Consider the following 15,363-nt stretch of genomic DNA (forward strand, 5'->3'; position numbering starts at 1 on the left):
CCAAAACTGCCAGCAACGACTAGACCATTTACTTGTTTCTCCTCTCAGAATGAGCTGTGGAAATTATTGCAAATATACCATTTATATTTTTACACTGCTGTTTTACTTATAACTGGTGATCCTTCTTTTTTGGGGGGCTAATTATTCAGAAAGATATTCTGTAAGAGGCCATAGGTATTTATTTTTTACTGCTTAAAAATTAAAAGACACTATCTAAACAGCTTGGAAGTGTAACAGCTCTGCTCTGTAATAGCTCTGTAGCCCATCAGTGTAATTTGAAGTTTCAATGCTAAAAGGTTGTATTTCACCCCTTTTACACTTTCACCTTTGTATATTTGTGATATACAAAGGTGAAAGTGTATATCAGGAATGCTACTGATGTGCTACATATCAGGAATGCCATGATAGTTTTAAACACCGACTAACCAGGTGATGGCAGACTATTATGCATGAGATCCTGGCATTTGTGAGGGTGGTGGTAACACAGCTTTCTAACACTGAAACTGTGCCAATGTTTACACGATTCCCAGTGATGGCTACAGACAGAGTAGCTGACCTGAAACACTATCCATCTCAAAAAAGCTTAGGATTTCATGACTGACCCATACCCTCTTCAGTGCAACCACGTACCTGAAAGCTTAGGTTGTGTCTTTTTCTTTTTGCTTGAAACTTTTAGGAACTCATCAACAAGCAAGTCGTTAGCACAGGCTCTCTTGTCAGGGTCTGGTTCAAAACACTTCAATATGAATGCCTTGGCCTCCGCTGACATGGACTCTGGGATCTCCGGGTGGACTTTAAACATTCCCACCTACGACATAGCATAGAGTGACTTCTGGGTGACACCGCATCACATGAGCTCCAGGTTTCATGACTTGGTCTCCCAGTGTAACAAAACCTTTTATCACATACTACGAGCTCACGGGCTTTCTTGAAGTGAGAAGGGATATTTTTTTCTGCAGGTTATAGAAAGTTTCCAGAGTGCTTTTGTAACTGTTTAAGACTACAGACGGCACTATGAAGTAATGATTCAGCCCGAAAAGCTTTAGGGCACGTGAGCACACTGGCAAGCAAAAAAGGCATTTTTAACTGGGACCACGATGTGGGTCATAATAGCTAAGTGCCAGACACTGTGCTTTGGCTTCTTCCATTTCCAGTCAGTGAATCTCACTGAACCCTCCCAATAACCCTGTGGATTAAACATTACACCTGTTACACCAGTGAGGAAGATGAGGCCCAGAGGAGTCAGGCTATATGGTTATCAAAAGGCAGATCTGGGATTTGAACCTTAATGTGTTTGGCCTAGAGTCTGTGTTCTTTTCCTTATGCCATGAGTTATGAATACTTCCCTGTCTCAAGTTGCCTACATTAAAAATACTTTAAATTAAATAGAATTTTTATAACAATTTCAATTTTATTCTCACTGCTGCCATTCTAAAAAAGTTTTTCAATGTTTTCATGTATTTAGTTAAGAGAAAATTTCCTAAGGGATCTTTTTCATTATATAAGCTCTATAAATATATTATTACATAGAGAATAATATATAGTTATTTGTAATATTTATACAGCCTTTACTATTCTCAGTGCTTTGCACATATCTGATATATTCCTCAAAAAACATTTGCCACATAGGTAGTATCCATTTTGGAGATTATATCCATTTTGGAAATGAGGAAACTGAGGTAAAAGAAGGCTGGTAATTTGTGCTGGAGCCTGGATTCAAACACTGCACACTGGCCCCAGAGCCTACAGTCTCATCTAACGCACACTGTATAATGATCCCTGCACCGACAGGTAACATGGCAGCATTTCAGAGTGAAGTCTTAGACATTGGTAAAAACCTGAGAGATCGACCAGGAAGAGAAAGCCACTCATTCATGTCAAAACAGGTCGTTCTCACTGCTCTTCAGGTTTGGTGACACTACTCGTTTCCAGGTCAGCAGTGTCCCATCACATCATCTTCAAGCTTAAAGTGAGCCCAGCTTTGTACAAAAGCAGAAGTGTGTAACACACAACCCCTCATCAGAGGCTATTCACAAATGCAGTAAGTGCTAGAAACACGGTCAGTGGCAGGGGAAGAAATAAATAATTATCAAAAGTGCTCTGCCTTAGAGAACAGAGAAAAAGAGAAAAAGATCCCTTAGGAAATTTTCTCTTAACTAAATACATGAAAACATTGAAAAACTTTTTTAGAATGGCAGCAGTGAGAATAAAATTGAAATTGTTATAAAAATTCTATTTAATTTAAAGTATTTTTAATGTAGGCAACTTGAGACAGGGAAGTATTCATAACATGTGAGTTTTACTTCTCAGGAAACAAGTTTTCAGTTTAAGCTTCCCTCTGGCTTGGTGGGTGGCCAGTGACAACGGCAGGGACTCAGATTCGGAAGCTGTGGCCCAGGGCTCTCAGCCCCATTTTGATATCAGATGCTCGCTATTTTGGGAGGTGGGGCTGCTTCCCACTCCCAAAGAGTTGCTAACAGGCTAGAAGCGGATGTATATGAAGCTAAGACTGGTGTACTTAAAATAGCAATCATGCCCTTTTTTTCAATGGAGGTTTCGAACTTTTATGATAAAGAAGAAAAATTTTGCTTTCATTTAATACTTAAATAGATAAAAAATGTTCTTATATCTCCCGCTGTGGAAGATTTTCATACTGGGTTCCCCAATGAGCTGAAATCATCTTCCATGGAGGGAGTGGTGTGAAAGGTGGTCAACGGAAGGTACAGTGATGTCACTTTACAGCTGAGAAAACGAAGGCGGACAGACCCTCCATCTGAGGCACACACACTGATGGAGTGGAGTGAACCTTCCTGAACTTTAACACGCTCTCGGACAATGCTTACTTAGGCTCCTTTCCTTTTGCCTGAAAACATATGACATACACAGACGGAACACCCAGTAGCTCTATCCACTGGTTTATAAGGTATTTAAGAGATATGAAATGTGACCTTGAACATAGCTGCCTGTGGTTCTCCCAGTTCATAAAAGGGTGGTTTTCCTGTGGCCATTTCGATGATGGTGCAGCCCAAAGACCAAATGTCCGCTGCTTTTCCATAGCCTCTTGGTCCTTTATCTATTATTTCTGGTGCCATATACTGAAGGGTACCTGGAAATAGTGCAAGCACAGTTCCACTTTAAAAGAGAAAACCAGCAAATATCCAAGACAGTTTCGATCCAAAACTATCCATAGACAGTTTCGATTTCTCTACATAAATAAGGTAACTTTAAAAGCATGATTCAGGTCTTAATGTCTCATCTTTTTTGAGTTCCAGTTTCCTCTGCTGTTAAAAAGAGAAAATGGTAGTTTTTATAATACATTTTATTAGTGATACAAAAATAGTTTACCAATATTATCTGGTTATGAACAGATACTTTCTCATTTCTTAAATAGTATAATTAAGACATCATTCCATTGGGACCTCTTAGAAACTTCTAACAACTGGTCATTTAAGAACAGAGAATACATCATCGCATTTTCTAAAATCAGCTTTTCAAGCACGTGAGAACTCTTATTATGCACACTTCTAGTTTTTTCCAAGAAAAGTTTAGGTCATTCATCCATTTCCTTAGATTTATGTTTCTCGATTACCGATTTAAATGCTTAGTCCTTCTGTTTTCATTCTTATTTCTCAATCATTAAAGCATGAAGATTCTAAAAGCTCTTGTTAGAGCTAATGTAAAAGTATAAATCAGATACATGTGGCTTCTGCAGTGTGCCTGTGTCCACGGAACAACAGGTCTAACAGGCCAAACGCAGGTCATGAGCCATCAGTGCAGACAAATCACCAGACACTGAGTGAAGAAGAACAAAGTGAAAAAGAGAGCTTTAAAAGGCTGTGTGGAATTAGAGTTGAAGAATGCATATGATTAAAAGTTGAGCCAAGATTCTGTGGTTCTAGTTGTGTTCTGGCATATCTCAGATGGACACTCAACTGCAATTGTATCGCCGGCTCAAATGAGAGGCTGGATGTGCCTTTCTAACACCCGCAGCAGTGGTTCCCCGAAGTCTAGCAATGGGAATGGAGTGTGAACAGAAAGAGATTATTGTCACATCTCCTGCTTCTGATATACTTATACAAATGACATAATCAGCAAACGGGAACTCATCCAAGACGCCATCTTGAATTGTTTCAAATCCTGAGGCATTTGCCAAAAGAAGCCACGTCAGTATTTTCTGATTTCTAACCAGTGACAGACGTTTCAATAAACACAGACAACACTTTCATGAACACCTGTGCATGATTGGTAGGTGAAAGCTGCTATGTGATTCCTCTTAGTTGTTCCTATGAAAACCCACTGTCACGAGCCAGAAACTGGCTGTTGTCATAAAAGGGAATAAAAACATATTAACTTTGTCAAATACTGTTCTCTTGGCAGGTTTATCCTCCAGACCTCATTATTTCTGCTCTCAGGTTAAATCAGCAAAATTATTGGATGGAAGCATTTCACCTGGCCAAGGATAAGGTAACCACACTCCTCAAATCACTACCATTGGTGATTTATCTTCATTTACAGCTTTCCCCAATATAGTCATTTTTTATAAGATTTTATTTATTTTTAGAGAGAGGGGAAAGGAGCGAGAAAGAGAAGGAGAGAAACATCAATGTGTGGTTGCCTCTCATGCTCCCCCTACTGGGGATCTGGCCCGAAACCCAGGCATGTGCCCCGACTGGGAATCGAACCAGTGACCCTTTGGTTCACAAGCCAGTGCTCAATCCACTGAGCCATACCAGCCAGGGCTGCTTTTTCATAATGTAAATAAAATCAAATGGTCTTTAGAAAATATATATTGGAGCCCACGGTTCCTTTTTGTTGTCTCTTGGTCTAAAATAGAATTAATGAGAGAATCTGAGTAGGAATCACAACTGACCAACAATATAGTGAATTGAAAAAAACTGGACAATTGAAAAAGAATTGGATAATTGAAGAAATTGGACAATATAGTGAATTGAAAAAATGGAATTGTCCAATTTAACAATAAATTGTGCAATGTTTTTATTCATTAGATAATATTTCAAAATGCACTGTCAATTGTGTTTAATTACCCCCCACTGAGCAAATACCAGTAAGAACAGGTTTAGTCATGTGTTTAGACCTGCTCTCTTTACTCCACAAACGCATGACACACAATATTTTATGTAAAAGCTGCAAGCCACTCTGGGGAGCTACTATAGCTTAGTAGCTAAATGCTTAAGTTCTGACATCACACTTTGTCCATCCATTCATTCATTCATTCGGCTGTTCTCCAGTGAGGGCCCACTCTGGGCCGGGCACTGTCTCAGGCATTCAGAATGCAGCTGTACAGGAAGCAGAGATCCCTGGGCTTGTGCAGCTGACACTTTCGCAGTGGGAGACAGATAATAAACTACAGCATAATAAATAAGTAGATTATGAATTATGTTAGGAAATTATGTGTTCTGACAAAAAAGAAGAGCAAGAAAAGGGTAGCAGGAGTGCCCAGGGAGGGCTGCCATGGAAACAGGGAGAGCCTCACCAAGATGACATCTGAGTTGAGACTTAAAGGAGGAGGGGGACACAGACCTGCAGAGCTGGGAGAAGAGTGTTACTAGCAGAGAGAAAAGCGAGTGCAAAGGCCCTGCGGCATGATGAAGAAATGTAGGAAGGCCTGTGTTTCTGGACAGAACAAGCAAAGGGGGAAGAGTAAGAAATGAGTTCCAAAAGGTAACGGACTCCGAATCAGGTCAGGGCCTTGTCTACCACTGTAAGGACTTGGGCATTTGTTTGCTCGGAAATAAGTAGAAAGCCACTGATGTCTCTGGTGACAAGGCTTCAATTAAGTTTTGAAAGGATCACTCTGCCTGTGGCTGAGAACAGACAGTGGCGGGCAAGAGAGGAAGTGGAAGGAACAGGAACAGGCCACTGAGGTAATGCAGGTGAGAAATAGGGGTGGTGGATATGGAGGCACCCAGGAACTGCTCCAATTGTGGACACACTTGGAAGGTAGAGCTAGCAGGTTTCCCTGAGGACTGGGCGGGAGTGTGAGAAGAGAGGCACCATGGATGGTTCTAAGTTTGGAGTGGCCAACCGATGAGGAAAAGTGTGGGTGGAACAGCTTTGGGAGAAGTTCATTAATTCCACTTGACATGTTAAATCTAGTTTGAATTGTAGCTGTATTACTAGCTTTGTGACCTTGGGCAAATTATTTAACCTTTTTGAACCTTTATTTTCTTACCACAAGCTGGGATGATGATACCTAAGGATTAGGTCTGGATTTCAATAAAACAACATATATGAAGCATTTAACACAGTTGGGTACACAGCAGCACTCCATACGTGGTGGTCGCTGCTGCCTTCCCTCTCGTCACATCACTGAGAGGTGAAACACATCGATGTCTTCCACCGCATTTTATCAGAGGCTGACTAAGCCCCCGGGACTGGGCTGGCTTCAAGTCAGGGCTGTGAGGCCAGCAGGAGCACATCAAGACCTGTACACCCCAGGCCCTCGTGATCAGCACTGGGAACAGACTCCGCACATTAGTCACCGTGTCCCTCTCATGTGAGGCCATTGAGGGAAGTACAGGCAGGGTTGAGAGGGTTCTGGGATGAATGTTTTACTACAACTCCTTTGAGAATTAATAAAATTTTTTTTTCAAGATTAGCAGAAGATATTAAATTAACATCTTGTCCAAATAAGTGCTGAAAGTAGGGATTTTCCTCTCAGAAGTTACCAAGCTCTGAGTGGTGTGGCTCAGTGGGTTGGGTGTTGTTCTGCAAACCAAAAGGTCGCAGGTTCAATTCCCAGCCAGAGTACATGCCTGAGTTGTGAGCCAGGTCCCTTGTTGGGGGTTCATGCAGGAAGCAACTGAATGATGTTTCTCTCACACATCGATAATTCTCTCTCTCTTTCTCCCTCCATTCCCTTCTTTAAAAATAAAATCTTAAAAAAATAAAAAAGAAGTTACTGAGTCTTCGATGCATCTGAAATGTCTCTTGTCAAATTGTACAGCATTTAAAGTTACTAATAAATTGGAATTGATTTTGTTAAAAAAATACATTTTAAATGTGTCTAATTCATTACCCCGAAATTCCCAGTGCCCTGAGACTAGGAACTAGGCCAGAGGTGTTGCTGATGGAATGTTCTGAGGGGAAAACTTAGGGAATTTCTCTTTCCTCTTTTCCTCTTTCCAGGCTTTCGGAACAGACACCTCAGCAAGGTGGAGAGAAAGGCTGACGGAAGCAAGAAGGTCAAAGCAGAGAGCAAAGGGTAGATTAAAGAAGGCAAAACCAAAAACAACCCTGAGTTCCATCAGTTATAAACTGGTGTGACCCCCAGCTGTGTGAGCTGTCCTGTTCTCTCTCAGTTTCATCATCTGCAAAGTGGAGGCACCATTTCCTACCACACAGAACTCAGAAATGGGGACATCTGGCCATTGTGCTTTGTATTCGATCAAGGTTATTATCTTTCCTTTTCCTAAATCTCCCCCTCTCATAATAATAGTAAGAACTTAATACTTCATGAGAGATAGCAACATGGAGTGATAAGCACTTGGCACGCACAACAGGCGTTAGTTCCAGGTGCCCTCCCTGTAGCTGCTAGGGAGGGCATTAATCTCTCTGAGCCTCAGTTTCCTCTTGGCTACTGTTACCTTTTTGGGAATCACTTTGTCTCCACCCTCCCAGGATTCTGCTGCAGAGGCAGCTAAGTGGCTGCACTGCCCAACTTCTGAGGAAAGCTCTCTCCCCACCCCACTTCTGAGTCGGTGAGTCACTTCCTCTTTCCAGACAGAAGCCCTGCAGTTATTTATGTTGTGAGGAGGGGAAAACACCACAGGGAGTAAACAGAGGAGGAAAGAGGGAATTCACAGTCCACATGGGAAGTGATTAAGGTATGAGTAAGAATCACAGAGAGATTAGACTAAAAATGTTAAAAAAAAAACACAAAACCATCTTGTCAGGTTTATAGTGATTTGTAGGCCAACCAGGAGAGAAGTAACGACATGAAAAGCAAATAATAAATGCATAGTTTTAAAAAAATCTTCAGTAGCATAAAGCAAGGAGACTGAACAAGTCATATAAATGCAAGATGAAAAAACGGCCAGATCAAATTCCACGTAACATTTTTCAGTAATCATCAAAAGGTATCAATTGCGAAAATGACTAAGTTTGTCTCTCACATTATGCTCAAATGCAGCACTTATTTCTCTAATACATAAGAGCTGTATCATCATTGCAAAGACATACCAGTAAAAGTTTCAGTACTTGGGTTTATGCCAGCAAGCCTCTTTGATGTCCCGAAGTCTGAGATCTTGAGAACACCACTATAGGTATTAATCAACACATTGTCACCCTAGAGAACAGAGGACTTTAATCAAAAGTGTTATCTTTCTTCCAATACTGTTTATTATTGGCTCGCAAGTCCAGTAAGAAAAGGTGTCCTTACAGCAAACAAGGATACATTCTGTACTCTTCATTAACAGTTAATTTCAATAGTGAATCCTTGACACCATTTTTGTTTATATTTTACGTTTTTTACAGTCTGCTACTTGGGTCACAAGGTCAAACACGGTTCCTAGTTAGAACCTGCTGTATTTCACAGATAGCAGGGGTTATCTGTACATGGCACATGCATGATGAATTCAATTATGATATTCATAATTTCCCAGTCACTTTACTTTCCTATGTTGTTTTACTTCTTTTTCTGGAATATTTAAGGATATCACAAATAAACAGTCATTTGGGTTGATTTTAATTTAGGGTAGTGATATTAACTTACCTTTCCATAGTCCAGCCTGTGTCAGAAACTGATTAGCCCTGAATATTCTCTTTTTAAAGCGATCCTACTAACTTATTTAATTTTAGTTCAATCCATGAAAAAAATCACAGTTGTGAAATTTTTTTCCTTCTAACAATTTATCCGTTTAGTCAATAAATATTTACTAAGCAGCGCCTAGGAGCAAGTATGGAAAGATTAACCAGCCTCTACATTTCCAGGAGTCAGGACAATACCCTGCTCAACTTTGCTCTGCTGCGCCAACACTCACAGAGAAGAGTGCCAGGCGTGCAGCGAAAATTCAGTTTTTGTTGGTTGAACATGGTTAAGACCTTTATTATTTAAGTATATAAGAAATGAAAATCAGTAACTGATTCAGGGCAGAGCAAAATCTTATATTCCTATTTCTAAGATTTATTTAATCGCCATTCTAAGTTAATACTCACAGTACAACATGGATTTCGCAAATACAACAATTACCCACCATGAAACTCACAAAAATAAATCCTAGTCCATCCTACCTTTATGTCCCGGTGAACTATCTGATTGTCGTGGAGGTATTTTAATCCTTCGAGTATTTGCTTTGTATAAAATGCAATAGTTTGCTCATTGTCTTTCAGTGGGCCCCATTTGGAACGAAGGAGAGCAGAAAGACTCCCTGTAGAGTAGGGAAAAACAGCAAATAAAATCTAATCCAAATGAGTTCCTTCAAGTATACTAATAATATAACACTAATTTATTCTAACATTTATCAATTACTTACAGTGGTCCAGGAACCGTACCAGATACTTGGGCTCAAATATGAATAGGCATATATCTGGAGAAACCCAAAATACTAATTTGAAAGAACATATGCACCCCTATGTTCATTGCAACATTATTTACAATCAGCAAGATATGCAAGCAGCCCAAATGTCCATCAGTAGATGAGTGGATAAAACTGCTATGGGACATTATACAATGGAATACCACTCGGCCATAAAAACAAAGAAAACTTTACCATTTCAGACAATGTGGATGGACCTGAAGAACATTATGCTGACTGAAATAAGCCAGTCAGAGAAAGACAAATACCACATGATTTCACTTACATGTGGAGTCTAGTGAACAAACTGAACGAACAAGCAAAACAGAGACAGACTCATAGATGGTGAGAGAATGACAGCTAGTGGGGGCGGGGGGGTTAGGGGGTGGAGGGACTGAGCAAAAAGGATAAAGGACTCATGGTAACAGAGTTGTGATTGTGGGGGAAGGAAGGTATAAGGGAGATAAATGATAATAGAAAAAATATGATAAAAAATAAAACTCATTCTTTTAAAAACTTAAAAAATATATGAACAGGAAGTACCCCAATGAGCATCTCTGAAGATGCTCATCAACAGTAAGTAGTAAAAGCCATGTATTTGCTAATCTTAATCCAAGTCACAACGAATGACATAAAACCGTTCAGATATTTATTTACTATCTTCTAGTAAACTGCAAGGTAATGTCATATAGCCAAGTTTTCCTTTAACTTGGGCTAAATAACACCTATAAACTTGTAAATCCCAGTTTTACTCCTCTTCGAGGCCCTAGAAATTTATAGATTTTAAAGAAAGAAAAACAGCTCTTACCTCCTGGAACTTGCTCCATGAAGATCTTAATGAAACCATTCTCACTGATTGAACCCAGATACTGGACAATATTCTTGTGCTTCAGGTGCTTATGCAACGCTATTTCTTCATGCAGAGGCTGGGAGTATCTAACAGACATGCAAGTGTCGATGAGCTAATTATGTAGCCAGAGTTTAGTGTATAAATTTGCACAATATAAAAGGTAAACATCATGTGTGTGTGTGTGTGTGTGTGTGTGTGTGTGTGTGTGTTTGGAGCCATGGTAGGGTCTGAGGAGAACTGTTTCAGGCACTATTCTAAACCTCTTGTACATATTAACTCATTTCTCACAACAACTCCATGAGAAGGTACTATTAAAGATGACCATTTTACAGATGAGGAAATTGATTCACAGAGAGGATATCTAACCTGCCTGAGATCTCAAAGCTTGTAAGTGACAGAGTTAAGATTTGAACCCAGGAAAACTGAAATCATCCACATAGCTCACTGTCTACATTTACATACCTTTGGCCTCATAACATAATTTCATTATGGCCTCTTTGGCCAAAATTCCATTGGCCTCATAATGTAACTTTACTATTTCAGGACATTTTTGCCCAGAAAGATAAAAATTGTAAGTAACTTCAATGTTTATTCTAGAACTTACTGAAAGGCTCACAAACTCTTCAGTGAAAACATAAAACCATTTATATCCCAATTTTCCTTGGGCCCTTTGCCTTGAAACCCTCACATTACTGTGCCCACCAATTCTATTATATCAGGCTTTTAAAAAATCAGTCCTAACTAGGACTCTACACTGAAAGACCAGCTTTAAACCAGAATTCAAAATCATGTTCTTGGTATATGCTGTTTTATCAAATTATACAATGAAAGTATTTCATATGACTGGAACAGACAGAAGAATACCGTTGATGACTATTTTAAGTACTATAAAATGTGCAGACTCTTAACAATCTTGAACCCACTGTAGCTCTAATTTAATTATTATATAACTAACTATGGTAGGATGTCAGCAATGATAAACAGTATCAAAACTATTACCTAATTTTCTTTCTGCTGTAAAAGGAAGGGTACAGGTATGAAAGGCACTAGCTACCAAGGCATATTTTAAGTACAAATCTGATGCCTCGTAACCTGCTTCACTCCTACATGCAAGAAATGCTCAGACACTACAGTGGCAAATCCATATAAGCAGAATGGATTTTTGTGAATGTCAAAAACAAATACTAGAATTGGTTAGTGTTGAATAACATTATTTTCATGAACCCTTTCAAGATAAGCTATAAACTAAAGTGATATTGGATTACAAAAAATCCAAATTTGTTTAATTTAAACAAACTTTTATAAACTGTGAAATATTACTCAGAAAACTGCCAACAACAAAAAATGGACTTTTACTCATTTTATCTTTCTGTAGAATAGCTCTAGGAATTATGAAGGCAGCTATTAAACTGAACCTTTTCACAGGGTATCAGTGAGGAGCACTGTCATTTTGATAACTGCTTGAGTGAGACACCGTAAGAAATACCAGCACAGAATGTCACCAATTGGATACTTAGGTGATGACTCTCAGCTGTGAAAAGTTGCAAGTTATTTTTTCCATGGGGTTTTAACACTTTAATTAACATTATTTGACAAGATTGCTCTTAATATACATGAGATAAATTAGTGGCAAACATTGGACCTAATTGTACAAATTTAGGAAATCAAGATGACTAAATAACCATAATCAAGTGACTGAATCAGTTTGTGATTGACTGAAGAATCCCCACCTCCTGACCCTCTATTGAAAATCAGTCATGACTGTCTAAATGTAAAATCCTGGAGGAGGAAATATAGGTCTTCCCCCAACTCCCATATTGTGTAACCAAAGAATAGCTCAAAAATTACAATAATAATCAGGATTCACCCTAGCTAAGAATAAGAACTCTTCTCCAGAATGGAAATAATTGGTAACACCCAGAAATTCTCACTAAATGTAGGAGAAAGTGCCAAGCACTGCATGAGCATGAAATTATAATCTGTTCAGGTCAATTAGCTACACTTGTCTATGAGAATTATAAGAAAATTCTATTTCTTCTCAGCTAGTTGTAACAATGGAAAGAAGGAATGATATAATCAGAGATACTTATAAATATTCTGCTTTGAAAAGTTATTCACTATCTTTTCTCCAGAGTACCTACCCTGAATCAAATTCACACTACAACCACCTAAACCAGGGGTTCCCACAATGGTGGGCCTTTCCATCTCTTGGAGGGCTTTTAAAAAATATCACAGGTCCATCCCAGAATTTTTGGGCTGGGGCCTGAGTATCAGTATTTTTAAAAGTTCCCCAGTTAGCTCTAAAATACAGCTGGGTAGAGAATAAGTGATCTAAATAAATAGCTCAGGGGTGTGTAGGATGTTAGGGGCAGAAATCAACCTGAAATTAACAACTAGTTGGGATTATGACACTGTACTTACTCCACCTTCATCTTATTCCACTTTGATTCTCTAACAAAGTGTTTTTAGAGTGTCAAGGAAACACAGAAGACGCTTTTTGTTGCTATGATCCTTCTTTACAGATGGCAATGTTTAGTGTATGCAGGATCATGCATTATTCACACTCATCCTACTACCTTAGTAATTATCCTAACTGCTAACGTTTGAACTGCAACATCAAAACCTCTCCAGATCACATAGAGGGAAATATCCGTGTGTGTTGCATCTCACAATAACATGATAGACTTTGTGATCTTCTTCTGTAGGTAACAGGAAGATGCCCTGTGCCAGCTGTTCAAGAGAAAGGCCTGTCACGCACATGTTTTCCGACAACCCACATTCTGCCAAATGCACTGTAACGGAACACGGCCTTTGTTGCTGTGGGTGTGCTGTGTGTGCACAGTCACAGTTGAATAAACTTAAGTTACAAAGATGATTTTAAAAGTGGCTTTCTTCCAAGTACCTACTTATATTCATCAGTGCTGGAAGGGGAGGGGCTGTTGCCAAAGATCAGTGAGTCTGCTGCAGCAATTTGAGAGTGACAACCCTTTTAAATTTTATCTTGTTTCCAAAATCTATCCTATGTATATATTGCTTAAAAACCTGTAAGAATCATTAACAGAAATTTTAATGACAAATTTATATATGTGTATTACCCTAGGTATTTAATGAATAATTTCTATCGCTATTTTGTAGGAATTCATGAACATCTCATGAATTAACCAACAGCATAGAAACAACAGCATAGAAAACATGAAACCATGCATATGGCAGACAGCAACAGCTGTGTGCCTGCCAAGTATTGGTTCTTCTTTCTGTGATCTTGTTTGGAGAAATAAATGGTCATCTAAAAGCTAATCCTCCCTTATGGTTAGGGGTGGTTACTTTTGGCTAACAAAACAGAGGTAAAAGTATGCTGGACATTTCTGGAAAAGTTGGTCTTCCTTTTTCTTCTTCCTGCCTGGAATGTAGATGGGGAGGCTGGAGGCAGAGTGGTCCCCTGTGAGTGTCCGAGTAGGACGGAGAGACAGAAAGACAGCTGGGACCGGGGGCACTGGCTGCATGAGAGAAGAGTGTCTTTTTCAGCTCAGGGTAGTCAAAGAAGGCCTTTCTGATGGCTTGAAATTTGAAGTGAGAACTAGATGATGAAAATGAGGCAATCCTGCTGAGTTCTGGGGAATGAACCTTGGCATGCCTGATGGATAGAGATGGGCCAGTGTGGCTGCAGAGGAGGGGGCGAGGCCACGGAGGGAGGCAGATATCGATGCTGAGGGCTCTGGGTTTTCGGATGGTTACAACAAAAATCCATGGAAGGGTTTTAAGCAGTAGTGACAAGATGTGACTTCAACTTTAGAATGATCTCTTTGGCTTCTCTGAGGGGGGATGGAGTTGGGGTGGAGGAAAGAGTGAAAACAGAGACTGGTCACAAGGTCTTTGCAGTAGAGAGTCCAGGTGAGGGAGCTGAAGGCTTAGACTAGAGTGGAGGTGGGAATGAAAAAACTCACAATTTCCTGCAGATGCTGAGACAACAGTACAACCTGTTGATGCAGTAGGTACTAGTGAGAGGGGAATCCAAACAAATCCTAGGTTTTAGTCTGAACAGCTGGATAGATGGGGCAACCTTAACTGAGACAGGCAATACTTCAAGTAGAGTACATATGGGGGTAAAAACCCATGGTTCAGTTTTGACCTTGTTAACCCTGAGGTGCCTTTTAGACTTAACAGGTGGAGAGGCTGGGTAGACAAATGACCCAGGAAGCTTAGGAGAGCATCTTTTCTGAAGAAAACTGGACATGTGACCTTACATCGCAGACACAGAAAACTAATGGACTCGAAGGGAGCCTAAACAAGCCCATGATGTGTAGGCATTCAAGTTCGGCCAAATAAGGACCATAGCAACAATGCAACAATGCACTCAATCCCATCCTCTTTCAGTCATGAGACAGCAGAAATCATGAGATCGGGAGAAGGAAGAATCACTGGTTGGAGAAGAAGATGAGAGCACGGAACACTAGAGCTGGGAGCACAGAAAATACTGTCTTACCAGAGCTGTTTCTCCCCTGAACAGCTTTCTTCTTTCTGAAAAGCCGCCCCGCCCCCCCTGCTACATGTGGTTCATACCATTTCTTCAAATGTTTCTCCTGTTCTTTTTTTCTCTCTTTTCCTTCTGCTAATCCCAGTAGGTGCACGTTACACCTCTTGTAGTTGTCTACAGTTCTTGGATATTCTGTTCTCTTTCTTTCATTTTGCAAGATTCTATAGACATAGCCCCAAGCACAGAGACTGAACCAGGCATCCAGCATATCAAAAGCATTCTTCACTTCTCTTACAGGTTTTTGATCACTAGCATGTCTATCTGGGTCTTTCTTAGGGTTTCCACCTCTCTGCTAACATTCCATCTGTCCTTACATGCTGCCTACTTTATCCAGTAGAGCCCTTAGTATATTTATCACAACTGTTTTAAATTCCTGATGTGATTATTCCAACATTCCAGCCATCCCAGCCATATCTGAGACTGGTTCTGATCCTTCCTCTGTC

At 39.9% G+C, this 15,363-nt stretch overlaps 1 protein-coding gene across 1 annotated transcript in view; it reads right to left on the reverse strand.

Moving 5' to 3' along the window:
* MAP3K5 (mitogen-activated protein kinase kinase kinase 5) overlaps positions 1 to 15,363 on the reverse strand; it is a 173,653-nt gene that overhangs the window by 30,622 nt on the left and 127,668 nt on the right. Inside the window, exons 16-20 of the mRNA XM_045843111.1 lie at positions 10,345 to 10,472; positions 9,253 to 9,389; positions 8,203 to 8,308; positions 2,949 to 3,106; positions 631 to 808 (exon numbers count right to left, since the gene is read on the reverse strand). Of these exons, the coding sequence (XP_045699067.1) occupies positions 631 to 808; positions 2,949 to 3,106; positions 8,203 to 8,308; positions 9,253 to 9,389; positions 10,345 to 10,472 (707 nt within the window). The remainder of the gene's footprint in view (positions 1 to 630; positions 809 to 2,948; positions 3,107 to 8,202; positions 8,309 to 9,252; positions 9,390 to 10,344; positions 10,473 to 15,363) is intronic.

The sequence above is a fragment of the Phyllostomus hastatus genome, unplaced genomic scaffold, assembly GCF_019186645.2.
Source record: "Phyllostomus hastatus isolate PE091 unplaced genomic scaffold, TTU_PhHast_1.1 phas_contig_40, whole genome shotgun sequence".
Classification (NCBI taxonomy): Eukaryota; Metazoa; Chordata; class Mammalia; order Chiroptera; family Phyllostomidae; genus Phyllostomus; species Phyllostomus hastatus.